General features: G+C 37.5%; 1 protein-coding gene across 7 annotated transcripts in view; it reads left to right on the top strand.

Annotated features, from left to right (window-relative positions):
• QKI (QKI, KH domain containing RNA binding) overlaps positions 1-27,422 on the top strand; it is a 156,327-nt gene that overhangs the window by 91,353 nt on the left and 37,552 nt on the right. For all 7 annotated transcript variants that reach the window (XM_043592718.1, XM_043592722.1, XM_043592723.1 and 4 more), the window contains exon 4: positions 21,060-21,203. In XM_043592718.1, coding sequence (XP_043448653.1) covers positions 21,060-21,203 — 144 coding nt within the window. The remainder of the gene's footprint in view (positions 1-21,059; positions 21,204-27,422) is intronic.

Consider the following 27,422-nt stretch of genomic DNA (forward strand, 5'->3'; position numbering starts at 1 on the left):
AGGTTAAATGTGGAGAAACCGAACTCTCATGCAGGGAAGTTGGGAGTATAAATTGGTACAAAAACCTTGAAGAGCAGTTAGGCAGTGTCTGTTAAATGTACGGGTTTGTTTGTTTGTTTATTAAAGATCTTGTCTTTAATAAACTGCACTTTTATCAGTTCCTTAAGGAGACTCCTTTATATGTCCTTTACATATCTATTTGGGAGATGGCTATGAGGATGTTCACTGCACCATTATTTATAGTAATAAACTATTGGGAACAGCGTGAATGGCCATTAATGGGGAGATGGAAATTCTGGTCTCTTCATATAATAGAGTATTATGTGACAACGAAAAGGACTACATTTGATCGGGTACGCTGGATTCAACATATACTCAGCCGTGAAATTGTGATTTTCAAAAAAGGGCCCAGTTTTTAATAATTATTCTCGGTACTTTTCAGTGTTTAAAAGTATTAGTGTATTCTTTCCACAAAGAACAATTTGTAAAGGGACCGTTACCACATGGGTGATAGGGTGATACATCATTCTGTTATGTGAGATGGAATTTCGAGAGATTTTTTTGTGTCTGATTTATTAAACAGGAGGCACTTTAATTATTGAATATTTAGGGATTTTTTGGAGGGCATTGGTAATTATTTACTGTTTTCTACTTAAAGTACAAAATTAGTCTAGCAATTGATTGTTCATAAGTGATGAAAGCTTTTCACTTTTGTTTTTACCTTTCTCAAATCTTTCACCTCATTATGATGTAATCTGTTGAGTTATATAGGGTATTATTTTCAAAGACTGTCCTCTCATGATTGAATAATAACTAAGTACAGTTGTAATCCTAGATATTAGGGTAAAAATGAGATTAATATCTTTCTGTGGTTTATTAATATCTTAAGAGTACAGGCTGTTTGTAGAAAGTTAAAAATTTGTATGCACACACACAGCATCACAGTACACATACGTGCATTCTGCTGTTGTCGCTTGCAACTCAGTGTGGAGGTCTTTTTGGATAAAGTGAGGATTTCTAAAAATTCATCTTAAAGTATTTGTTCTATCTGGTTAAATTTGGGGGTTTATGGCCTTTTCAGTGGGCCTTTAATGCTTTGATGACATTTCAAGAACGCTTTTCATTTTCTCTATCTTAACTACTTTCACTCGTATTTATTGAATAAGGATTAATCCAGCATGCTTATTAAAGAAGTTATTTTTTCACAACAAAATGAATTCTTCCTTTCTTAGCAGTGTGGATTTGGAGCAGCTTATTTGACATTCTGGGATAGTTTTTAATTTATTTAGCCTAAATACTCCTATACATTGTGACTACTGTGAAATACATTGACCAATGTGGTCTCTTGCATTCACGCCACAATAAATGGCTTTGGTGGCTTAATGGGATCCTTCCATTTTATTTTATAATTTTTGTTACGGTGAAACTTTGAAGATAAGTGTAGTGGTCAGCGTTCTCCCAAGGAAGCAGCAGCGGGTGGGGACACACACACGCACACACGGACTTATGAGGAATTGGCTTTACACAATTGTGCCTTCTTCTGTTTGTGGTCCTCCAGAGCAGGCAGTCAGAAAGATCCAGAGGGAAGGGAAGTGTAGACTCATTTGGTGTTGGGAGTATTTTGAGTTTAGAGAAGGACTTAACCCTTTTTTAAAGGGTTCCAACTGAATAACTCAGGCTCACCCAGGATAATCTTCCATTTGAGTAAAGTCAGCTGCTTAGTGACTTTAATTACACCCACAGAATCCTTTCACAGCAGCACCTAGATTAGCGTTTAGTTGAATAGCTGGGCCAAAGTGTGCATATGCTAACGGCCATTGCCTCCTTTCTGTCTTCCAGCTCTTGGGAAGGAATATACCTTATTGTTCACCCTAATCGGTAACACAGTAGAATGAAATTCTGGCAACCTAGCTAAGTTCAGCCTAGCTAAGTTGACACACCCCGATAACTAACTTTTCTCCTTAAATAGGAACCCCCTTTATTTTGATTATTGATATTAAAGGATAATTTTCATTGATGAGCAAGGGATGTAAATTTAGATATTATTAGAAGATACATTATCTCTTTCTAGGAGGTTAAGAGCAACTCAGGAATCATGTGGTCCATTTTTGGTCTGGATTTAGTTTATATTTAACAGATAGGTTTACTTGTTCCTGCCTACCCTGTTGTTTATTTTCCTCCCTCTCATCAGTTTTACATGTTTAGTGTACAAATGCCTTTTAACATTTTACATGAAGAGAAGTGGTAGTTCAGAAGGTTTTTATGTAAGCAAGGTTCCGATTTATTAGAATTCAAGGAATCTAGAGAGAGATCTGATTCTTGTCTTAAATGGAAAAGGAACTGTAGTGGCTGGCTAGGGAAATCCCATTTTCCAGGAAAAACGCATCACAGCAACTGAAAACTATTTCATTTCTTGATTCTTTTATTCAGTAGACATTTTTCAAATTTTCCTTTGTGGTAGGCAGTATGCTAAGTTCTGAAGATACAGTTAAATGCTAGATAACAGTGTCTGCCGTTTTTAGGCAAGTTGGACAAGTATAGATTTTAATTAGAAAAAGTTCAGTTCATCAGGGCGAGAGAATACCATGTTTTTCACGAGTTTTTAGTTTTGTTCCAGTAGCAGGTGTATCGAGGAGGGCCACGGACTTTTAAAAAGTCTTGAGGTTTCCTAGATATGTTTCTCAAAATTACTTTGTACTTTACTAGGAAGAAGGCCTTTATTTTGGTTATTGATATTAAGGATATTTTATTGATGAGCAAGGGATATAAAATTAAGGACTGTTAACTACTAAATTAAATTTGTATGTGGAGATTCATTCTTTGCAGTTTACGGGCTGCAGACTTTGAGGGCTAGGGTTCCATTTATTGTGTAAGAGTTTCTACTGACTGCTTAAAATCAATTCTTGCAGCATGGAACAATTAGAATAACATGCCCTATTTTTCTTTTTTTACTTTTTTTTTAATGTTTGTTTTTGAGAGAGACAGAGCATTAGTGGGGGAAAGGCAGAGAGAGAGACAGGGAGACACAGAATCCAAAACAGGCTCTAGGCTCTGAGCTGTCAGCACAGAGCCTGATGTGGGGCTCGAACCCATGAACTGTGAGATCATGACCTGAGCTGAAGTCGGATGCTTAATTGACTGACCCACCCAGCACCCCTAGGCTTTGTTTTTATTGTGAGAATATATTGGTACATCTCTTCTACAGAAAATTAGAGAGGAGAACTAGAGTTGGTGTATGGAGTTCATGTTTATTGAACATGGTATTTTCTCTTTCATTTCAGTAAATAAACATCTGAGTGTGAAGAATATTCTATGAAATGCTGGGCAAGAATCCTAATCTTAAGTAGAATCTTAACCCGTAGTAGAAATGAAGAGATGAAATGTATAGATATGAGGGATGCCTTATAAAAATTTGTCATTAAAGAGTCAGATGACTGTGGCTGCTAGAGAAATTCAGGACGGAAGAGCTTTTGAGACAGCTTGGCAAAAATGGGCCTCAGGGATGATTTTCAGCTTTCATGTGGACATGGGAAAAGAACAGGTTTGGTGATGATGCTTCAGTGTGGCATAGTGGAGAGTACACGAGAAAAAGAGTCCCGATTTGCCTTTATGTTCTGGGTCTTTTACTTACTGGTTAAAGGACTTGGGCAACTTACTTTCTCTGTCTAGATCTCATCTGTAAAATAAAGTTAACGGTATCTACTATTCAGGATTACTAAATGATTAGTAGTAAGGATTAGTGTTCATTATATTTTCATATATATATAAATATATACACACACGTTAGTATTATAGTTATTGTTTTATAATATAGGCAGTTGAAAGATCTTTTTAGTATCTATGGTCATTTGCAAAAACAATCAGTTTTTTCAGTTATAATGATTACTATTAACATTGTTGAAATTCAACCTCATTCTCAAAATTAACCACAGTAATTATTGATGGTAGCTTAATTTGTAAGCATTTCAGTGATTTCATTTGGTTGTTATAAAGTTTGTTTTATAAACAACTTTATGCAATGAATAAACATTCATATGCAATGTTTCCATTGCATCCGTATTTCAGTTAGATGGAGAATAGCATCTGTTACATCCATTCCTTAATTAACTGAGAAGAAATGGAACACAGTTATTCTGTAAGAGTGGACTTGGTTGTCCTGTCTAAGCAAATCTTCTTAGGTGTAAGTCTTTAATCACTAGTGGATGTGTGGCGAACCATTCTTTGGTCACTGATGGAACATATTTTAAAGCAGTTACCAAGACTTTGAAGCAAATAATAACTTTCTGCTTATACAGCCCAAGTGATGTCAGTGGGTAACAGGAAGAAGATTTTAAGAATTGTACTTATTAGTTCCGTATCTCTGAATCTTGAGTATGCTTGAAATGATATTTTTTAGTGTTTATTTACTTATTATTTTGAGAGAGAGAGTATGTGCTAGCAGGGGAGGGGCAGAGAGAGAGAATCCCAAGCAGGCTCCATGCTGTCAGCCTAGAGCCTGACATGGGGCTCGATCTCACAAACTGTGAGATCATGACCTGAACCAAAATCAAGAGCCAGTCGCTTAACCAACTGAGCCACCCAGGAGTCCCTAAAATGATTTCTAATAAAAAACAACAACAACAAGAAGCATGGATTCTCTGAACTTTTGTTTTTTATTCTGATGGGAGATCATGTCTTTCTTTGGTGATACAATTGAATTCTCAGGGAATTACAGTAGAATGTAAAAATCCCAACAAAATGTTTAAAATTTAACTTGAACATTAATTATTATAACATTGGATAATGTACAAAATATATAAAAAGTCACACTTTGTAACAGTAAAAATCATGAATGTAATAGGCCATTTTAGTTAGCAAATAATTTAGGAAGTTTTTAAAACTGGTTTTAGGGGAATTAGATATATTGGCTGCATAATTGTAATTCATGAAAGGAGGCATTTATATAGCTGTTTTTACCTATTGAAATGCCTGCAGAGTATGCCAAAAAAGGTAACAGACTGTTCCAAAAATTACCCTGTTTTTGCTTGACCACCACGTATTACATGCAAGTGTTTGAAGCTGCTGTTTCCTGCTGTGCTCACATTCACATGGATTCAGACTGTCGAAACCCATTCATTCATTCATTCATTCACTGATTTGTGTTTTATTAATGTTTTCATTGACGTTTTTAATTTATTCACATTTTTTAATGTACATGTCAGTCTTACTCTGGGTGGGCCTTTTTTCACAGGTACCCACGGGAAGTGAAAATAATTCAGTATTTTTAAGAGAAAAGGAAAAGTGCCTTACTTAATACACTGTGCTGAGTTAACTGTATCACCTTTATGGTTATGTTTTGCTGATCAAACTATTGTGAAGGGTTATTAGAAAGATCTCACTTTTTATAACTCTGTTTTGTTAGCCACGCTTTAATAAAAGCGTAGAGGAAAAGTCTTGGATTTTATAGGCTTTGGATGATGGAGGCAGTATAATAGGAGACATGTAGACCCTGACTTCACCGAGTTCTTCCAGTGAAGTCAAATTATCTTTGCTTTTCATCCTCCGAGAAGTATGGATATGCGAAATACACTAGCACTTGGGAATTACTAGGACAAGAAGGAACTCTGCTCGTAATACATTAACCGTTTGTTCAGCTCTGTATCGTGCTTTGATCACCGTCAGACGGAGTGTCATCCATTAACCAAGAAATAAGAGGAATGCTGTTGGGAGTGTTCAACAATGCAGATGCTGCTGACCCGTTCATTCCTATGATAATCTCCAGGGTGTGTTTTGGATACCTATCTATTTTTTCAGTTGAAATCAGAAGAAGAATCTTAAGATACTTAAATATACCAAATAATCCTAGAAATTACAAATATTTTACATAGAAACACAGAAAGACTATTAACATTAGGTTGGTTTGATTTACCATTCTGTTCTTAATTCTAAAATTTTCCAAGGCTGAAAGTCACTACAATGAAAAGAATTAAAATATCCCAGGTAATTGGGGGTTGGGCACCTGTATTTTTTAGTCTAGAGGAATCATTAATTGTTATTTCAGTCACTTTAGTTAATTAATTTTCTTTTGATTTGGGGGCTTCCTTATTGAGGATTTAGGACATCCTTGATGGTTGGTTATGTTAATATAATGACGGGAAGTGGAACTAAGGGGGATCCCTGTTACCTGGAAAGCCGTCTTTTCAGGAAAGCATAGGAAGGAGTCAGGGATACCATGAGTTACATAGTAAAAGTATTAGGTACTATGAGGTTAGTCACTGTCATGAACATATTTTCTTTTATTTAATCCTTACAACCCTGTAACCTTTACAAGTGAGGACATAAACTTTAAGGAGGAAATTATGATATTGTGTAACCTAGATCAGTCAATTTTAGTATGTACTTTATTTATGTTTGATTTATGTTTATATATATATGTATATATATGTGTATATATAAAAAACAAAAGGCTTTAAAAAATTTTTTTTAATGTTTATTATTTTTGAGAGACCAGAGAGAGAGAGCATGAGCAGGGGAGGGGCGCAAAGAGAGAGGGAGACACAGAATCCGAAGCAGGCTCCAGGCTCTGAGCTGTCAGCACAGAGCCCAATGTGAGGCTCGAACTCACGAACGGTGAGATCATGACCTGAGCCGAAGTTGGACACTTAACTGACTGAGCTGCCCAGGCGCCCCTAGAAGGAAAGGCTTTTTAAAAATATGTTAGAGCGTACTGTGTGATCAGGAGAGAGTGGCAGAGGGGGAGAAAGAGAGAATCTTAATCAGGCTCCAAGCTCCACATGGAGCCCGACCTGGGGTTCAAACCCATGACCTGAGCCACAGTCGAGTTGGATGCTCTATTGACTGAGCCACCCGGGCACCCCTAATGTGGACCTTTTTTTTTTTTTTTTTTTTTTAATGTTTAATGTTCATTCTTTTTTGAGAGAGCAGGGGAAGGGCAGAGGGGGGTTGACAGAGGATCCAGTGGAGGCTCTGTGCTGACAGCAGACAGCCCGATGCAGGGCTCGAACCCATGAACCATGAGATCATGACCTAGGTCAGGTGCCCAGCCAACAGAGCCACCCAGGCACCCCCTAACATGCACTTTATAGCACAGTGAATTTTGGTGTCTGTCACTCATCTCAATTACAAGTGAATAGTTACTCTGTTAGTCCTTATCTTGTCTCTCTTCCTTGCTAGCCTGTGAGCTCCTTTAGGGCTTGTATGTCCAGTTAGGCACCATAAACCTTCTGTAGTAGGAAAGTGCCTTCCGTTTAGTAGAGAAACTCAAATATTAAGTAAATAAATGAATATATAAATGAGTTGCTCAGGGTAACAGAGATATCTGAAATAAGGTACGGAAGTACCAAGAAGGCTGGCATTTGAGTCTGTGTTCTTTCCTTGCTCTATTATGTTCCCTTTTGTTCTGAAGTAGGTAGCGGGGAGAGACCTTCTTGTTTTGCCTTTCTGTAATCCGTTCTTTTCATTTGTTCTCTATTGTGCAGTGACCAAAAGATGATTTAGGGTTTGAAGCAAACTTAACACTCCAGTTATCTGCTAGTAAATATGAGTACGTGGTAGGTGCTCAGGACCATGGAATGTAAAACAATTATAAATTGTATTCCTTTTTCCTTACCGAGGATCTTGAAGTTCAGTTATGATAGTCTAGCTTCGCAGATATGTATTTCTTTTTTTTTTTTTTAATTTTTTTTTTCAACATTTATTTATTTTTGGGACAGAGAGAGACAGAGCATGAATGGAGGAGGGGCAGAGAGAGAGGGAGACACAGAATCGGAAACAGGCTCCAGGCTCTGAGCCATCAGCCCAGAGCCTGACGCGGGGCTCGAACTCACGGACCGCGAGATCGTGACCTGGCTGAAGTCGGACGCTTAACCGACTGCGCCACCCAGGCGCCCCAAGATACGTATTTCTAAATTAGCAGACAATTGTGTGTGTGTGTGTGTTTAATGTTTATGTATTTTTGAGAGAGAGAGTGAGAGAGCGATCGTGAGCAAGCAGGGGAGGGGCAGGGAGAGGGAGACACAGAATCCGACGCAGGCTCTAGACTCCGAGCTGTCAGCATAGAGCCCGACATGGGGCTCGAACTCACAAACTGTGGAATCATGACCTGAGCCGAAGTTGGACACTCAACCGACTGAGCCACCCAGGCACCACAGCCAGTTGTGTTTTTGATGCCGTTTATCACTGATGGGTTCACAATTACCTGAAGGAGGCTGTGAATTAATATTGGGGCGGTGTGAATGCTGTAAATATCCACAGTGGCATTAGGCTGGACAGGACATTGCAAAGTAACAACTACGCATAGAGGTGCTATTCATCTTCACCCTCCGTTTCTCAGGGACTGTAACCTAACAAACCACGTGCTGTTGCTCTTTTACGCTTTGGAAACCCTAATTACGTGACATTAGGCTGTGATCTTTGGCTTCAAGAAATGAGGCAGGCCGTAGCTGTTTGTGGGTCCTTCAAGAGAGTCCTTACTTTCCTGTGATCGTATGTTACTCATCCAACCCATCTTTTTATTTTGTATATGTGTTTTCATTTAAATTACATTTTTTTCAACGTTTTATTTTTGAGAGAGAGACAGAGCATGAGCGGGAAGGGGCAGAGAGAGAGGGAGACAGAATCCGAAGCAGGCTCCGGGCTCCGAGCTGTCAGCACAGAGCCCGACATGGAGCTGGAACCCACGAACGTTGAGCTTATGACCTGAGTCAGAGTCGGACGGTAAACCGACTGAGCCACCCAGGCGCCCCTCAATTACATGTTCAGTGGTCTAATTTTTAACCACAGAAGTCAGGTAGAATATAGTTTTGATATTGCCTGGCTGATATTTTTCTTGATGGATTTTAAATTGAATTTTTTGGATCTTATTTTCCCTAACCCACATAGAAAAGTACACATGTAGAATGCACAAGAAAACACCATATGGCTTAAGAGCTTAGTAATCATTTAACCAGTATAGTTTATTTACTTGCTACTTTAAGTTTAAATATAGAAATTTAATTCCAGATGTTTTTTAACTACTATTCAAAATATTTTGCCACCTGTGTTAGGGAAATGATTTCTAATATACAAGGACAGTAGTGAGTAAAGCGAACGAATAATGGTTTTTAAAAAAATCCGAATTTGAGTTTAGTGATGCTTTAAAGTAAATTTATATTGTGTTCATTATGCTAGGATGTATTATATGTGGAGAAACCAGTAGCACATTTGTATGTGACACATTGTTTTGTTGATGAAATATGCATATATGTAAAATATGTCAAATTCACAAATACTCAACAAAAACTGATGAAGACGTTATAAAAGAAGTACAAGTTCTTTTACTTGATCTGTTCTTTTATAAGATCTGTGCAGAGTAGGATAGAGAAATGTGCAGCTACTGATTATACACTGAACTCTTAACTTGGGCATTTCTGAATGTATTTGAGTAATACAGAGCATGAGAAAGAACCAAGGCTTCATACTCTGTATGCCGATGCAGAAGGCTATATATAGTTCAGTATTGAGTAGTTTTATAGAGCCATGAAATTCTTTGGAAGCAAAGTGGGGGAAGTGAATTCTGTTAGAGGGGTTGATGGGAAAATAGTATGGAATTAGTATTTGAACTCATTTCTTCAATTTCATTAATTTTTTATCCATTCCTTTTAGACTTTTTTTGGTTATATTTTGTGTAGAGCTCGTGGCATAATCATGGTTTGTTCCTCTGTCCGGAAAACTGTAGTTGTTCTTTATGTGCTGTTTCAAATTCAAACCCTGTATGGAAGATAATTCAATGCTTTGATCAGCTGAGTTCTCCTCCAGTCTGCGACCCCAAAAGATTACAGTTGGATCTTTTTTGAGCTTCTTTCTCATAAAAATTCAATTTAAAATAATTCCATGTTTTTCCTTCGTGTTTAGTATATTTTTATTGACTAAATTAATTAAGTTTTAGTTTATGTTAAGCTGGTACTCTTTTCCCCAAAGTGCTTTCTGATTTTATTTTTCTAAATTATAACCTATAATCCTGTCCGTTTATTTGCTGTTGTTCAGTCAGGTGTTCTCTTATATTCCTGCTTGTACCATTTCCTATAGTCCCCTGTTTGATTTTAGATAGCAGCCTGTTCGAGCTATGGTAACACCAGTTACATAGGTCTTATGAGATGCTAGGTACTCTTCTGTGTCCTCTACAAACACCACACATTTAGAGCTCAGTCCTGTGATGGAAACTCTATACTTAACCTCTGTTATACAGGTGAGGAAGCCATGGTTCAGAATTTTGCCTGAATACAGCTAGTAAGTTCACTATCGTAAATGAATATTCAAAAATCAGACTTAACAACCAGTCGTATTCTAAAAAAAATCGTCGTTTTAGATGTCTGTGGAATTTACTGCCTAAATTAATTCCCTCAGGAAAAAGTAGCTTCGTTAACGGTGAACCATACGCTGTCGCTCTTACTCTTTCCTTAAAACTATCATACTTGGACCTGGTAATGATCTCTGCTTGAGGCCGCAAGTTACCCTGTGGATGGATTTGTCGGAATGATCATCTTGTTTCTTGTTACTGTTTTCAGTGAAACAATTGTAATCTTTCTTATTTCAGTTTTTAAATATTTAACCTTGCTTACTTAGTATACTGTCAGTTGTAAAGTCTTTAAGGCAGAGTGTATAATATGAAATCACTTTAGCTGAGTGACACTAAGTCAGGGTTCTCTGTCCATTAGTTTATCTCATTTTTAAGTGACTAACAAGTGATCATAGTAATACCTACCTCTAAGGTTTAAAAGGATTGATTAACTTTATGAGAAATAAAATGCTTAGTACAAGGCCATAGATGTCTTAATGTTTTAACAGTATTAGCTTTGACTTCATTTTTGTGTCTTATGCTGTGCTCTAGTAAAAATTGAACAGCTATGTGGCATTTACTATGATTGCTAGGGAGTATGAAGGTGGGTTTGATTCTAAACTTCTTGAAGTTTTTTAGGTAGTAATACATATCAGACTTAGTATGACAGAAGGCAAAATGATACGATGGCAACACAGGAAACATCCTGAGAGGACCTGGGGAAAATTTCATTAAAAGATGAATTTTGAAATTAGGATTTGGATGATTTGGAAAAGAAAATGAGTAGAAATGTGAAGTCTTTTTTTTTCCCTTTGTGCTATGAGCAAGTAAATATTCCAATTTAAATTTGTTTTTAATCTGTATTGATTTTTGAAAGAGAGCAAGCATGAGTGGGGCAGGGACACAGACACAGACAGGAGACACAGAATCCAAAGCAGGCCCCAGGCTCTGAGCTGCCAGTACAGAGCCCAGCGTGGGGCTCGAACCCACAAACTGTGAGATCATGGCCCGAGCCGAAGTCAGATGTTTGGCTGAGCCACCTAGGCGCCCTATAAATATTCCAATTTAATATTTTAAAACCGTCACACTGAAGTTTTTTTGTTTTTTGGGTTTTTTTTTTTTAAATGTTTGTTTGTTTTTTAGAGACAGAGTGGAAGCAGGGGAGGGACAGAGAGAGAAGGAGACACAGAATCCCAAGCAAGCTCCAGGCTCTGAGCTGCCAGGACAAAAGCCTGATGCTGGGCTCGATCTCACAAACCCATGAGATCATGGCCTGAGCTGAAGTCAGATGCCTAACCAACTGAGTCACCCAGGTGCCTCTTAAAACATCACATTTTAAAACAAATGACTGTTTTTCTATACCTTTCATAATTTCATGTGTGCTAGATGGTGAAGAGAATAGGACACAGTATACAAAATTTCACATTTGAACAGCAAAAGAATTCTAGTAATGCTATGGCGAAGTGTTTCGTGCTTCCATGGGCAATAAATAACTGCTTTTATGTGAGTGATCATGAGCAGCAGAAACTTAGCCACAAGTTTCCAAAAGGATTCCCTAACAGTTCTTTATTTCTATTCTCACTTTCTGTTTTTGTTTACCATTAGCTGGCCATTTATCTTCAAATTTGCTGGGAAATGAAATTAAAATCACCTGATCATTTTTGATTGTTATGGGAAAGTCTTTACGCAGATTTTGCTCAGTCTCTTCAGCCTTACCTATGGCGTCATTAAGATCATATTCAGCTTCCCAAATGGTCACGTCCGAAATGATTTCCACAAAGTAAAGCAGCTCTAGATCTAGAGGAATTGTACGGATTGTGGTCATCATTAGAAGAAACCAGTATTATTTGGACGTAGTTTGGCCCTGACTGGTGATACTTTAGTTTGGAAATGCAGTCATTACACTTAAATTAGTGGAATTACTATATAAAAATTAGAAGGAGGGGGCGCCTGGGTGGCTCAGTCGGTTGAGCGTCTGACTTTGGCCCAGGTCATGATCTCGCGGTCCGTGAGTTCGAGCCCCGCATTGGGCTCTGTGCTGACAGCTCAGAGCCTGGAGCCCATTTCGGATTCTGTGTCTCCCTCTCTCTCTGACCCTCCCCCATTCACGCTCTGTCTCAAAGATAAATAAACGTTAAATTTTTTTTTTTTTAAGTAGAAAAAAAAATTAGAAGGAGGACATACCTGACAGGCATTTAGTATTGTTTGTAGGCAGTTGATGTTTCTTGTGAAATAAAAGTATTGAGGATAGTCCTTTTGTTCTTAAGTTGGAAAATATTTGACATAAGACAAAAGTTCTTCAAATTTAATAAATTGCTGCATTGTGCTTAATTTAATAAGCATCTGTTGAATGCCTGCTTCCTTGAGAACTTACTGGGAGTCTGCAACAGACTGAATATATGCATATTCTGATCTTCATATATTATTAGAAAATAATTTGTTGTGAAAAATGATTGTTGCAGGGCTCAAGTTCAAGTTAAAAGTTAGAGTCAGTGAGCAGTTAAATTATGTGAAATCTGCTTTATGTCCAGTCTCTCAATGAACTTTTCTTAAGCTAATTTTAGATTGTGTATACAGCTGGAGATGGTTATATGTCTCAGCTTTATTACTTGGCTAAAAATACATATATTCATAAGTGTGTTATTGAAACCTTGGTTTGCTTAAATATGTAACACTTTTGAATTCCTTTCTTGGAAGTTTTGGCACATGAACTTTCACATTAAGAGCACAGTAGGGGGAGAAGTCTTGTGCTCATTTGCCTGACTACAGAGGTGTAATTAAAAGAGTTTATCAGCAGGGGTTGAGACAATCAGTGTGGTCTGATGTTTCATGTTATAGAGTTACTTTTTTGTGCAGATAGATACTGCAATTAGAACATAATTTTAAACTTCCCAGGGCACTGACTCATCAGGGTTTTGGTTTTAACCTCAAACCAGTCAAAAGCAAATTAGTTCTTAAATTTTGAGGATTTTAAAAATATTTTTATGTCCCTGAATATAGTAGCTACAAAAATGAAGTGGATGATTATAATTGAAGAGTAATGGTTAGAACTTACTTCAGGACGATGATTTGATTAGCCCTAACTTAGTAATAATGTTGGTTGTATTTATTATGCATTAAGACCAAATTTTAGTTTTGATTCTCACCTATGGAAAACTTTAGTAACTGAAGGAATTCTGTGTGTAAGTGGCCACAGGCTGAGCATTTTTGTTTATATTTGTGTCCTTGAAATTTGATAGACAATTCTCTGATCTAGAAAAAAGTCATCTTGTAGATGTAAGAGATCTGTTTCACTGTGCTTCTCTGCCAGTTGTTGGTACGGTTCTTGATGTAACTGATTCGGGAATTCATTTATGGAGAAAGAGCCCTGGACTTGGAATTCAGACATAGGACCAACACCAAAGAAGCAAAAGCCACATTTACCAGATAATTTCGCTGTGTTTCCTTATCTGCATCCAGAGCCCCTCCTAGCTCTGAATGCTATGCAAACAAAATGGGCTTAAAATATCATACGAAAATTTTGAAAGGTAAAATGGTAAAATAGAAAAAGTTATCAAGATTCAAGTTCTCAGTGTTCTGTTTCTGGCTTTTTCACTGATTTATGCTATTTTGGGGCAATTTGCTTAAGGCTCTCGTGCAGGTGATATCGTATGCTAGGAATTAGTGTTGCCAGTGCAGGCTCTGAAAGTCATTCTGCCTGGTAGAACACTTACTGTCTAAGTGACTTGGGCCAGCCTCATGTGTCTCAGCCTGTAGGGACATGATAGTACCACGATAGTAACAGTAATAGTGCTGCACTCACAGGGCTGTTAGGAGGATTGAGCGAGGTGGTGTGTTTGTAATGCTGAGCACAGTACTTGGCAAGCAGTAAGTGTTTGATAAAAGTTTAGTTACTGTCGTATCATCACCCCCATCATTAGTTTCATTTCTGAATTTCTTCTTCATCACCTGAGACTGAAAGTTACTTTGAAATTTGTTATTTCTTTAGAGTATACTTATCAAGAATGGAGACCATAGTGAAGTACTGTTCGTAGTTATACCTACCTACTCTATAATCAGATATGAATGACATTATAAACTTGCTTTATATGCTACTCAATTTTAATTTACTGTATAAATAAAGCTGTTCCACTTCTTTGAATGCTGTCTTGTCATTTCCATCTCTTAAAAGAGTCAAGGTCCATGGTTTTGAACTTTGAACATATGTATATACATAGCAATTATTTATATGTAATTTATCTTTGCTCTTACTTTGTTATGTTAAGATATAACTTCAGTCCTGCAGTTTGAAAAAAAAAAAAATTGACCCATCTATTACTGCATTCTTCTGATACAATGAAATAAGGTAGTATGGAGGTGATAAAGGAAAAACACCGTCTTTGGATATGAATAGCAGACCTCATGGCGTTATTGTAAAAAATCTGGGAAAGTTGACTAGAGAGGAGAACAAGAATAAAAGGTTAAAGATGATCAAATACAACTGGGAACTTAAATATGAGGTCAAAAAGAAGCAGACCCAGAAACCAAGATATATGGAGACTTATTTAGACAGAAACAAAAAAAATGAAACCAGCAAGGCAATGTGGGGAAAGTTTCAGTATACTAATGTATTTATTTTTTATTTTTTAAAATTTACATCCAAATTAGTTAGCATATAGTGCAACAATGATTTGAGGAGTAGATTCCTTGATGCCCCCTTACCCATTGAGCCCATCCCCCCTCCCACAGCCCCTCCAGCAACCCTCAGTTTGTTTTCCAGATTTAAGAGTCTCTTATGTTTTGTCCCCCTCCCTGTTTTTATATTATTTTTGCTTCCCTCTCCTTATGTTCATCTGTTTTGTCTCTTAAAGTCCTCATATGAGTGAAGTCATATGTTATTTGTCTTTCTCTGACTGACTAATTTCACTTAGCATAATACCTTCCAGTTCCATCCACATAGTTGCAGATGGCAAGATTTCATTCTTTTTGATATACTCCATTGTATAGATATACCACACCTTCTTTATCCATTCATCCATCGATGGACATTTGGGCTCTTTCCATACTTTGGCTGTTGTCGATAGTGCTGCTATAAACATGGGGGTGCATGTGTCCCTTTGAAACAGCCCACCCGTATCCCATGGATAAATGCCTAGTAGTGCCATTTCTGGGTCGTAGGGTAGTTCTGTTTTTAGTTTTTTGAGGAACCTCCATCCTGTTTTCCAGAGTGGCTGCACCAGCTTGCATTCCCATATTAATGTATTTCAATGACGCTCCTCAATAATAAGAGCTCAGTTCACTGGAGTAAATATTTGTTAAAGGCCAGATAGATATGTCTAAAGTCAGTTATGTACATATTGTCAATATAAAAAACAATGAGCGATGGTTCTGGTAATCAATTAGGGTTGAACTTTCTAAAAGCTAGAATAAGACAATACACAGGTTAACTATAAGTTGCAGTAAAGTTATAGGTATTAGAGTCCATGTTTGTGGATAGGTCAATTTATTTACCACATGAAATGACTATAAACAAGAAATGGCACCTGAAATTAGTGTGGATTGAATGGGTATATGTATAGTTGGTCCTTGTCCTCAAGTTGTAAAAATCCACACATCTTGAGAAAACTCATTAAGGATCAATAACAGCTGCAACATAATTGTAGACCAGTTTAGAGAAGGGAGATAATGAGCTCCAGTTCAGACACGTTGAGTTGAAACTTGAGAGTGCATGGACTTCCACATGTCGAGATGGCAGTTAAATTTGAAGGCCTAGGGATCAGCAGGGATGATTGTGGTGGAATGTAAATTTGGGACTATGTCAGTGAAAAAGAAAAACCATGTTCCTCTGTGTTGCTGAACATTTGGTGACACATAATATGAAATGACATTGCCTTGGGTAATTATAAAGCAGGCATTATAATAATTAGTAATAATGAGCTAATTTTTCCACATCTTATTTCTCCTGTTTACTCTTGAAATACTGTCTGAAATGTAACTGTAGAAAGACTTAATGTCTTGACCATAGTTTCTAAGAGGTAAACCATTTTGGATGTATATCCATTTTGCCATCCCTCCTCTGTGCTTCATTTCAGCCTTTTATTTGTCCTAAATTATTTATTGAAGTGAGAAATTTAGGGAGTAATTTGTTTTTTAAGTTTATATTGGGAGAGACAGAGAGAGATGGGTGGATTCCTGAGCAAGCTCCATGCTGTCAGTGTGCAGCCTGATGCAGGGCCTGATCTCACCAACCATGAGATTGTGACCTGAGCCAAGATCAAGAGTCCGATGCTTAACTGACTGAGCTGCCCAGATGACCCAGGAGTAGATTCTTAGGTATTGGGTACAGAGTATGTACCCTAATTCTACTGTAATTTCTTATTTGTTTTTTTTATGACTGAAAGAGAACCTTTATGAATAGGCTTTATTGACTTCTATAGTATTTGCCAATTCCAGATTGCCTTTATTATCCATTTCAAAAACAGAAAAAGGACACAGGGAGAAATTATATTTGTATTAAATAATTCCTAGGCGTAAACCTCACTTTTGAAGGAATTTGCCTAACTCTGCCTGAGTTTACAATGTATTGTGATTGGATAAATGTATTGTGATCACTCTACTGGGTAGAGTGATCTTAAAACCTTTTTTTAAGAATCAAGTTTGGTAACGTTCATGGATTAAAAGTATGTAATTCTGTGAAGTGTGAAGTTGAAAGCTGCCCCCCTCCTTCCCACTGAGATTCTTTGATATTTATTCCTTATTCTACCTTGTGGCTTACCTTGCCAACAGTGGATTTTTTTAGTTTTCATCTCTTTACATTGTAAGAACTCAGTGGGCCCTTTTCATTTGGAAGCTCTTACCCTTCAGTTTTATTTTAAAAGTATGTATTATGTTGGTGATTTTTCTCCCTTCTTCCCTTTTCTTTTTTCTTGGTGAGATGTCTGTCATTTAGTTTCTAGACCTCTTGGACTAGCCTTCTAATTTTTATACTGTTCTTTACCATTTTCCATCTTTGTCTTTACTGCTACCTGGAGGGAGAGTTTTTCAATTCTTATCTTCCAATCTCTTGATCAGGTTTTTCATTTTTACTATTATACTTTAGTTTTTCAAGTTCTGCTCTATCTTTGGAATTATTTCAACAGTATCCTTGACCTGTTTCAGGGACACAGTGTGTTTTCTTAACTCTCTGCAGAAGTTAGCTTCTTTCCTAACTTTTTGGCCAGTGGCTGCTCTTCGGTTGTTCTCTAGTTGTTTGTTGGGCCGGTCAGACTCCTGGAGACGGGCCTTCCATCCCCTCCCCTGGCGAGGGCGGCACAGCTCAGCCTTCAGTGCGGAAGCATCCCACTAACTGCCCCTCAAAACTCAGTTCTGTAAGGAGGAACATTTCTAGGTTTTTGCTGGGAATTGAGGAGTGCCGGCTCTTTGGGGAGAGGGGATGTGCAGGATGGGCTGCTCCTTCGCGAGAATTCCCTGGTCTTCCGGTTCGTAGCTCCACCTTCAGCCCTCCTACTATTGCTGCCATTTCCTCAGCTTTTTGTGGGGGAGAAGGAGGGTGGGTGGAAGGATCTAGGATTTGCTAAATCCCTGACTGCTTATCCATATGCTTTGTGGTTTCTAAATTGTTTCCTTTCCCATTTTCTTCTTCCTTACGACTTGTGTACGTTTTAAACTCTACGGTAGTCTAGAATTTTAGGAGGGAGTGAAAGTATATGCTTAAAATAATTCCACCACCTTTATCTTTGTCTACAAATTTTTGTTCTTTCGGGTGTTTGTTTATTTTTTTGAGTGTTTTTAAAACTGTAAGTAAAACTTTATTTTGAAGCCTACGTTAGGGTAGATGTAACTTTCTTTTGTTTTTCAGTTTTTAACTGGCACTTAAGTTGTTGAATTAATTAAGAGTATACATTTACCATGGTGTTTTTACACTTTAAAATTTTATTCCTTTGGTAAAGCACGATGCCACATTATACTTTAACTTTATTCTCTCTTCCTATCGTGCAAATAATATCTCTTCCTTTTCAAATCCTTCGGCTTTTTGTCTTTTCGTGTAGAAAAGTTTCTGTGGTAAGTCACGATTTTAGTTTCTGTACTTAGGCCTTTCTAAATATTTTGGATTATATATATATGTTCCTCAGTTTTCCTTGTATTAATATCTGTATGCATTAGTGTCTTACATATGTGAGCACACACGCATGTACACGCACATTAGCGTTTAGTGTCTATGCCTACTAATTATAACAGTTCTAGGTTGGTTTTGATTGTTGTTGTTGTTTTTCTCATGGATGTTGTATTTTCCTGCTTCTTTCCATGTCTTTTAATTTGTGATTAGATGCTAGATGTAGTATGACTTTTACCTTTTTGGGTGGATATTTCCTATTCCTGTAAATATTCTTGGGCTTTGCTCTGGGACACAGTTGAGTTAGTTGGAAACACTTTTCATCCTTTTAGGTCTTGCTTTTAAGATTTATTTGGACAGTCCTGGGACAGTGCTCAGACCAGCTCTCGTTACTTCCCACTACTGAGGCAAGACCTTCTGTATACTTCACCCGGTGTCTGTGACTCGTGAAGTCTCTCATCTCAGTCTGGCTCATTGAGAACCCACCACTTTTACCTTGAACCCTACCCTTTGGCAGGTTCTTTCTCCAGCCACCAGTATTTCCTCTCCCAGACACGGCACCGATCAGTGTTCAGCTGAGCATTTGAGCAGACCTTATACACACCTCCAGGATTCTTTCAGTGCAGCCCTTCCTAGGACTCTTCTCTGTGACCTCTGGCTGTGTTGGCCTCCCTGGAATCTTCACGTAGTCTCCTCAACCCAGAGAGGCAGACTGGCACCCTTCCCGGGGCTGTAGTCTGGAAACTCCCAAGCCAGAGAGCTGGGGTAATCCTGGCGTTTACTTAATTGATTTGCCATTTCTCAGCCCCACTGGCTTTACTGCCTGTGACCTTCAGAGGCTTGAGAACTGTCATTTCTTGGGTTTTACCTGTTGTATTGCTGTTTCAGCCAGGAGAGTGAATCTTATCTGTGTTATTTTTATCTTGGTAGAAGTACTGTTTTATCTTGGAAACAGAGGTCCCTTGTTCGTGTGACTATTGACACACTTTTTTAGGTTCATCAGAAAATACAAGTAACTATCAAAAAATTACTAAACATAAAAAATTACAAATTTTGTTGAAAAAGTATTGTCAACATTTTTCAACATAAAAGTTAAGTCTTTTTCTTGCTACAGTAGAGTTACGTGTATGTGCATTTTATGTTCTTTGGCATGCAGAGAGCCCTGAGGTTCTCAATTTTTTCTCGTCGTTTCATGGTGTCTGTCCCCTAGGCAAAAAGAAATGCTTAATAGGTTATTTTTATTAAATAATTCCTTCCAAACAATTAGTATTTATACCAGTACACACTGAAAAAAACTAAATTTTATTCATAAATTTAAATTTTAATTCACATCATTTATTAATGGGATCCCTAATTTTCTTAGGCACCAATCAGATTTGGCAAACATTAGGATGCATTTTCATACTAATGATATTAATAGAAAGTACAGGCAGAAACGTATTCTTGACTGTTAGAATTTATTTCTGTCCTTACTGGTTAAGGTCCATATTTTTTCCCTAGCATGACCTTTGCAAACATGTAAGTAGAGAGCTTTTTTATGTTAGTTTTATTAATTTTTGCCAGCTTTTTTTTTCCTTTGATTGAAATCTCACAATTTAGTAAATAGAGACCTTTAAGAGGAAAGTACAACAGCAGTATGTATTCTCTGTTGTTTATGTAGCGTGCCTTGCACTGAGCCAGGTACATTTATATGTACCACTTTTATATTTATTTTTAATTTGATACTGTTTTTGATGCTTTTACAAATTTTGAATTAAAATTATTTTTAAAAGTACTATCCCTGAAACTTAAAACAAGAAGTCATTCTGAAATTATTATATCTTTGGTGAAAGGGAAACATGGCCAACCCTACTTCTAAACCTCCCTGTAGCTCCACTAGGTGTCCAACCTGGGTAGCCCTCACTAAGTGATTTAAAGGCAGTCAGGGAAATAAAACATTGATGTTTTCTATGAGACTAGCATTTGTGAGTTGATACAGATAGTGACCTTATGGTTGACTTGTTAAAGCAAGGCTGATGGAACTCTAGTTACATGTATTCCTTGTAATGATTATAAGTGAAAATGTTTCCATTTCTCTTACACAGTAATGTTTCTTTGCAAAATGCTGTCCTAATCTTGAAGTCAGCCAATGTTACTAACAGTAGTTGTAAAGAAATGGAAAGATCACTGAACTTGAGAATGAAAATGTTGATTCAGTTCCTAAATTGGCATGTTATTAGCTATGGGACCTTGATAACCGACTTGCTTAAAGCTAACCTTTATAACTTATTTACCCATAAGTAAAAGACAGAAGAAATAATATGCTTTCCATGGTTACCTAAGGATGACTCCATAATCGGTTCTTAGTACATAAGAGCCTTGCAGGGGTTGTGACTCTGCCTCGCTTACTTTGTAGCCTCAGTTTGGCATCTGGTTCCATGCTTGGTACGTGTAAATGCTCCACAAATACTTGTTGAATTAACTGTCATTTGACCCAGTAGTTTCACGAAAACCCAGTCTTTTTGCAAGGAGAATAATTCAGAAGGTTTATAATGGCATCATAGCAAAATGATGCAAACATAGCTTAAGTAATTGGCACCAGGTTAGTATTGTGAAAGATACACTCTCTCTGAAAAGAAAAATTTGTAACCATGTGCTTTGTAAATTTTTCAGGAGGAGCAGAATAGAGGCAAGCCTAATTGGGAGCATCTCAATGAAGACTTACACGTCTTGATCACTGTGGAAGATGCTCAGAACAGAGCAGAGATCAAACTGAAGAGAGCCGTTGAGGAAGTGAAGAAATTACTGGTACCTGCAGTAAGTAATAATTTCCAAATCTTAGATTTGGGCCCCAACCCCTTTTTCTGTTTAATTGTTTTCATTACTGTAGTGATTGTGTTAATAAAGAATAGGTTATCTATTTTTTAGAAATCTCATGTAGCCTCGCAACATAAAAAATAATTTATAACTCACTCTAGTATAGTAAGCAAGCATAGACGTTGCTCAAATCCTTAAATGGGAAAGCCTGTTTATTTGGGGGGAAGGATTTGTTGTGAGGGGAGCAAACTCCATTAGTTGTGTACTTTTCAAAGGTATTATTATCTTTGCATCACTCTATTATCAGGTAAGAAAGTAGGTACATTATCAGTAGGGTGATGAATGATGAAAGGTTTTTGTTGTTTTTTTGTTTGGTTGGTTGCTTTTTTTTGAAGGGAGGTTGCTTTTTTTTACTCCTTGTAAACAAGTAATGAGTGCACAGAAAAGTCTGTACAACTAATACTTATGTGGGAAGACCTATGTTAGCCTGTGGGTTCCAGGTACCCTCCTGCCATGTCATTGTCTCAAATGTTCCATAGTGAACACAATACGGTAACATTTTCTTTTAGAAAAAAAAAAAAAAAAAGAGCTAACTTTTGCTGATAGACCAGGCACCATTCTGAACACTTTTCACACTTCAGCTCATTTCATGTTTTTTCTAAGTTACTAAAAACTATTAAAGTTCGTATTTAGAGAAGACACTGAAATTGATAAGACACTGAAAGTAATTTTGGAGGGCGGCGTCTCTTAAAGAAAAGACCCCACCCATCTCTCCCTGCACAGGCCCCCTCCCTTTTCTCTTTTCCTCATTATTACACAACCCTTTTAGGAACTTCACATTTAGAAATGATGATTGCACTCACTCCCGGGGTATTATCTTTTTCAGTGGAAAATGAAAAATAGATTGTTGGATTTCAGAGTCATTTTAAAAAATATTTTTTACATTGGTAAAAATGATAGAAATGTGAACCCTAGCTTGTTGTTGAAAAAACTAGGAGTACTGTTAGTATTCTGCCAAACAAAAGTTTATTGACATTTACATAAGTGAGTATGGCGTCTGTTGTTCTTCATTCCCCAGATAATTTGTTCTATAAACAAACTTACAAGCCGTGAACAATTTTCCATTTACTTGACAAAGTTAACCACTTGGAAGACAAGAGTTTCAAGTAAATTTTATTCAGTAGGTCTTATAAGGGATATAAACAAACAGGTTAAATATAGACTAAAACCTGTAGTTACATACTATTAAACCATATAACCTTCCTCCTTTTCCTTAATAATTGTGCAGTTTTGAAAAGCTACATAGAACAGTGCTTTTTTTCTAAGTATACTGAACTGTTAGTCCCATGATCAGAAAAAGTTGACATTATTTTTATTGCTACGTATAACTGAAAATATTCAGCTCACAAAATACACACAAATAAGTTCACCTAATACTGCGAATAGACCAGTTGTCAGATAATTTAAACTCTTACCTATAATCATTCTGCAAGCTACTGTAGTTCTCAAAAGTTATTAACCTAGTGGGGGCCTGGGGAGCTGAGTTGGTTAAGCATCTGACTCTTGATTTTGGCCCAGGTCATAATCTCAAGGTTCATGAGATCAAGCCCTGCGTTAGGCTCTGCACTGACAGCTTGGAGCCTGCTTGTGATTCTCTCTCTCCCTCTCTTTCTCAAAATAAATAAATAAAACTTGGAAAAAAAACCAAAACAGTTATTAACCTGGGAAAAAGCATCATGTTAGAACTGTGTTAGTAACCAGCATGTGTCTTTCAGAAAGTTAATAAATTTCTGTGTTTGTTTCCTCATTTACAAAATGAGAATTGGAATAAGTGACTTCTAAGACCATTTTGATTTTAAAATTGTCTCTGAATATAGAAAGGTGGTAGTAGATAAAAAAAAATGATAGAAACTTTTTAAAAATTCAATTTATATTAAAAACATTTTTTTTTAATGTTTATTTTTGAGAGAGAGAGACAGACGTGAGCAGGGGAAGGACAGAGAAAGAGGGAGACACAGAGTCCAAAGCAGGCTCCAGGCTCTTGAGCTGTCAGCACTGAGACTGACGCCGGCTCGAACTCACGAACTGTGAGATCATGACCTGAACTGAAGTTGGACACTTAACCCCCTGAGCCACCTAGGCACCCCTATACAATTTATATTTTAAAAGAAAAGAGTACTTTTGATGATCAGTCTATCTCCTGTGGAAGTACTTTTTAGGATTGTTATTAATCACTACCTCTGAAATAATAAAACTTTCTTAGAATTACAAATGTTAGAATAAAAGTACTTTAAGCTACAGGTTCTATAAAGTGATTTATTCTTGTAGTACGTTCCCATCCTATCCATTTCGTCAGATAGTGCTTATTGTAACAAGGATGCTGTGTCACGGAATTTATTTTCAGTGAAAACGGAATAACATTCATATTACACATTTCTGGTGATGGTGCTGTGATAAGCAAAGGCTTAAACAAAACAAGCTTTACAGTCCTGAAGTGTCCAGTGATTTGGGTTTTTACTTATATAGGTTATTGGAGGCAGGATATATAGTACTTGAGAGCTGACTTCTGGATTTGAGCCCCATCTTTGTGGCTTTTTACTGTCTCCTTTTCCTCTCATGTAGTTACTGTGCAATTAGAGAGTACACGGAGAATGCTTCACATAGTGCCTACCACATAATGGTTGCTTACAAGTTTGCTGCAGCTTTTTAACACTGTCTAAATAATACTGTTTTGTAATTGTATAGGTTTATATACTATTTCTTCCAAGTGCTGAGTATAAAAGGAATGCATTAATTCAGGATTGAAAAATAAAAGTTCTTCTCAATTCATTATTGTTTTTAAGTAAACTGGTTTGACCCTTACTAAAAAAAAAAAAAAAAAATTCACTGTAAGGCTCCATACAGAACCCTTTAGTTTATCATTGCTGAACTATTTTGAAAATAATATTTTCGGATTGAAAGTGGAGACCATTTTGATTTTTTTCCTATTTGCATAAAAGTTATAAAGGGAATAATACGGAGACTAGTAATTATTTTGAAATGCATTATTACAGAAGAGAATTATTGCCCTAACTCCATGGGATTTGACTAAGGGTTGTCAGAAACACTGCGTGAACGAGAACATGTTTCTTATCAGCATTTACATTTTGCGGAACCTCAGATTGCCCCTCCGGTGAGCTGCCAGGGGACCTTTACAATTCATTCTTGTATTATGTGACAACTTTTTGAAACGTTTCTGTGGTTTTCATGTGTCAAAATTTATACTGAGAGTAGTGATCCTCAAAATTTGGTTCTGGTGACCATTTCAATCTCACATGCTTGCTTGTCCATTAAGACTAAATTTTCAGTATTCTTCTGTGGTTTGGCGTTTCTAGCTGTTTACCAAGTGTTCAGAACAACACCAAATCCAGTCATGTTTATTTCCTGCATCCCTCGGATGTGCTCACTTCCTTTGGCCCGCATTTTCTTTATCCTTACTTTGAGCCAGGGTTGCTCAGAGCCCCACAGCCGGCATCCATACTTGTTGCTTTGTGACATTGCAGTCTATTCAGTCACCTCTCCTTGCTTAAAAAAGCCTTTTGGTGGTTCCTCTCACTCCGTGAGGAGAACGCAGAATTCTTACGGTTTTGTTTGTGATTTGCCATACCTTATTTTTCCAGCTTCATTTTTCACTCTGCCCCAAACCTAAAGTACACATACATGCACACACATTCCACACTAGGCCCCCACAGATTGAATCACTCTGTGTTTATTTGATTTCTTGAAACTTCAGTCTTCTCCTTTCTGGGCCTTTGAGTTCGTTCAATAAATGTTCACACGTGCATTTGCTGTGTCAGCTGTTGAGGATACAGAGAGAGTAAATAAAGCTGACTGGCACAGTGCCTGCCATCTTGAAGCTTACCTTCCGTTCGTGGGGAGGTTGCAGCTTAGATTAACTGACCATAAGCAAAACCAGATATAAACTGTTAGGTTGTGCTAAGATGTGAAGCAAAATCAGGCAGGGTAAGGAGAATGGAGAACCATGGATTAAGGAAATACTGTCTTGTAAGGGATGATTAGAGAATGCCTCTCAGAAAGTGACATTTGGAAAAACTACCTAATTGAAATGTAGTGCCATCATTTGGGTATCCAAGGGGTTTCTAAGCAAAGACAACAGAAAGTGTGATGGTCCAGAGACATTTTTGGGGTCTATCAAAGGGGGTGCAGCTCAGTGAGCAGGTGGGAGGGTGGTGGAAGGTGAAGTCAGTGGGGAAGGGTGAGAAGGAAGGGTGAGAAGGAAGGGTGAGAAGGCAGGTTAGATTTTTTTTTAATTTTTTTTTCAACGTTTATTTATTTTTTGGGACAGAGAGAGACAGAGCATGAACGGGGGAGGGGCAGAGAGGGAGACACAGAATCGGAAACAGGCTCCAGGCTCTGAGCCATCAGCCCAGAGCCCGACGCGGGGCTTGAACTCACGGACCGCGAGATCGTGATCTGGCTGAAGTCGGACGCTTAACCGACTGTGCCACCCAGGCGCCCCTAGATTTTAGTCTGACTTGAGAAGCTGTTGGAGGAATTTGAGGAGAGGAATAATACGGTTTAATTAGATTTTAAAGGATTATTTTGAATAGAGAATAGATTTAGAGTGATGGAGAAAGCAGCAATGCTGATGCACAAGTACTTGTAGTTTGTGAGTGAGCTGAAAGTAATGGGGACTAGTGTTTGAAAGTGCTGATTCTGGATTTATGTTCAAGGTAAATCTGACAGGAACGTTGATGGGTTGGTTGTTGTGTATACGTGAAGGCGTCAGGGTTTTCATGCGGAGCAATTGGATGCGTCTCCTATTTGTACGGTTAGAGGAGCAGGTTTGAGAGGCAGGAAGAGCAGGTGGGTTTGGAAGTGTGAACGTTGAGATGCTAAGTGTTAAATAGGCGTTTGTTGATAACAATCAGGTTAGGTAAGATGGGACTAGACTATGTCAACGTTGAAGTTGTCATTATATCAGAAGCTTTTAGAGCCACGAGGCTAGAATGGTATCATGGAAGAATTGGATAAAGGTGAAGAAGAGTTGAGGACAGAGCCCTGGGTACTTCGCCACCTAGAGAGCAGAAAGAAGAAGGGGGTCCATCCAGCCAAGGAGACCTGGGAGAGGAGCCACTGAGGCCGAAGGAAAACCAGGAACGTGGAGTCTTGAAAGGCAAGTGAAGGAGTTTGTTGCTGAAGATTATTCAGTTTGGTAGTGGTCATCCGGGATACAGCCAGTTGATTTTTTTTCTTTTTTTTCTTTTTGGATGATGAGTTTAAAAGCTTATTTGGCTCTGGTTCAAGAAGGTATGGGGCAAGAGGAAAAGGAGCTGGAATTTTTTTCCCTGAGATTTTATTATTTAGGTAAATGATCCTTTCAGTACTCTTGGCCTTTTACTTCTTTTATTGGTTCATTGGTGGTGTTCTTTTTCTCCATCCCTCATCACCCTCTCACCCCATGGGAGGCCCTTGGATCTTTTGAGAGCACCTCCCTAAACATACAGCAGCAGAATGACCATTCCCTTCTCTTCATTGAAAAGATGCTGCATAAACTTAGCAAGCAGGATAATTAACTTGCACATAGATACTTGTAGGATAAGTCTATTAGAATAGAATTACTAGGTTAAAGGGTATGTGCATTTAAAATTCTAATACTTTGTTCATATTAGAGTTTTCAAGTCGCCTTCCAGACAGTTTATACCAGTTTACAGTCCTGCCAGTGTTGTATGAAAAAGACTGCTTACCAGCACTGTCTCAAACCCTGGGTATTAACCAAAGTCTTAAATTTTTGCTTTCCTAGTAGTTTACAAAAGAATTGTAATCTCTTTAAATTACAAAAATGTGAATAAAATAATTCTCATGGTTCTTAAAAATATTTGGATTTTTAGATTTTTATATTAAGCAGTGGTGTGATATTATAGACATTTTTGTAACAGAACACTGTATTCTTACCTTTATGTTCATATCTTGACCAGGTACATAGCCCCTAGTTTCATATTGTTTCTATGGGGAATGATTCAGTTCACATTTCATTTACAGAATACATTTTATAGCTAACATGTGGGATTGTCTGTGTTATTTCAGTATAAATGTTTCTTAACTATGTAGAACAAGTTCATGTTTGGAAGGAAGTAGATGTAGAAAGAGTTGCATGAAGAGTCATGGGGTTTTTGCCCGTCTTGTTTAATGTCACAAAAGGTCTAGTCTTGGCTTAAG

Source organism: Prionailurus bengalensis, chromosome B2 (assembly GCF_016509475.1).
Source record: "Prionailurus bengalensis isolate Pbe53 chromosome B2, Fcat_Pben_1.1_paternal_pri, whole genome shotgun sequence".
Taxonomy (NCBI): Eukaryota; Metazoa; Chordata; class Mammalia; order Carnivora; family Felidae; genus Prionailurus; species Prionailurus bengalensis.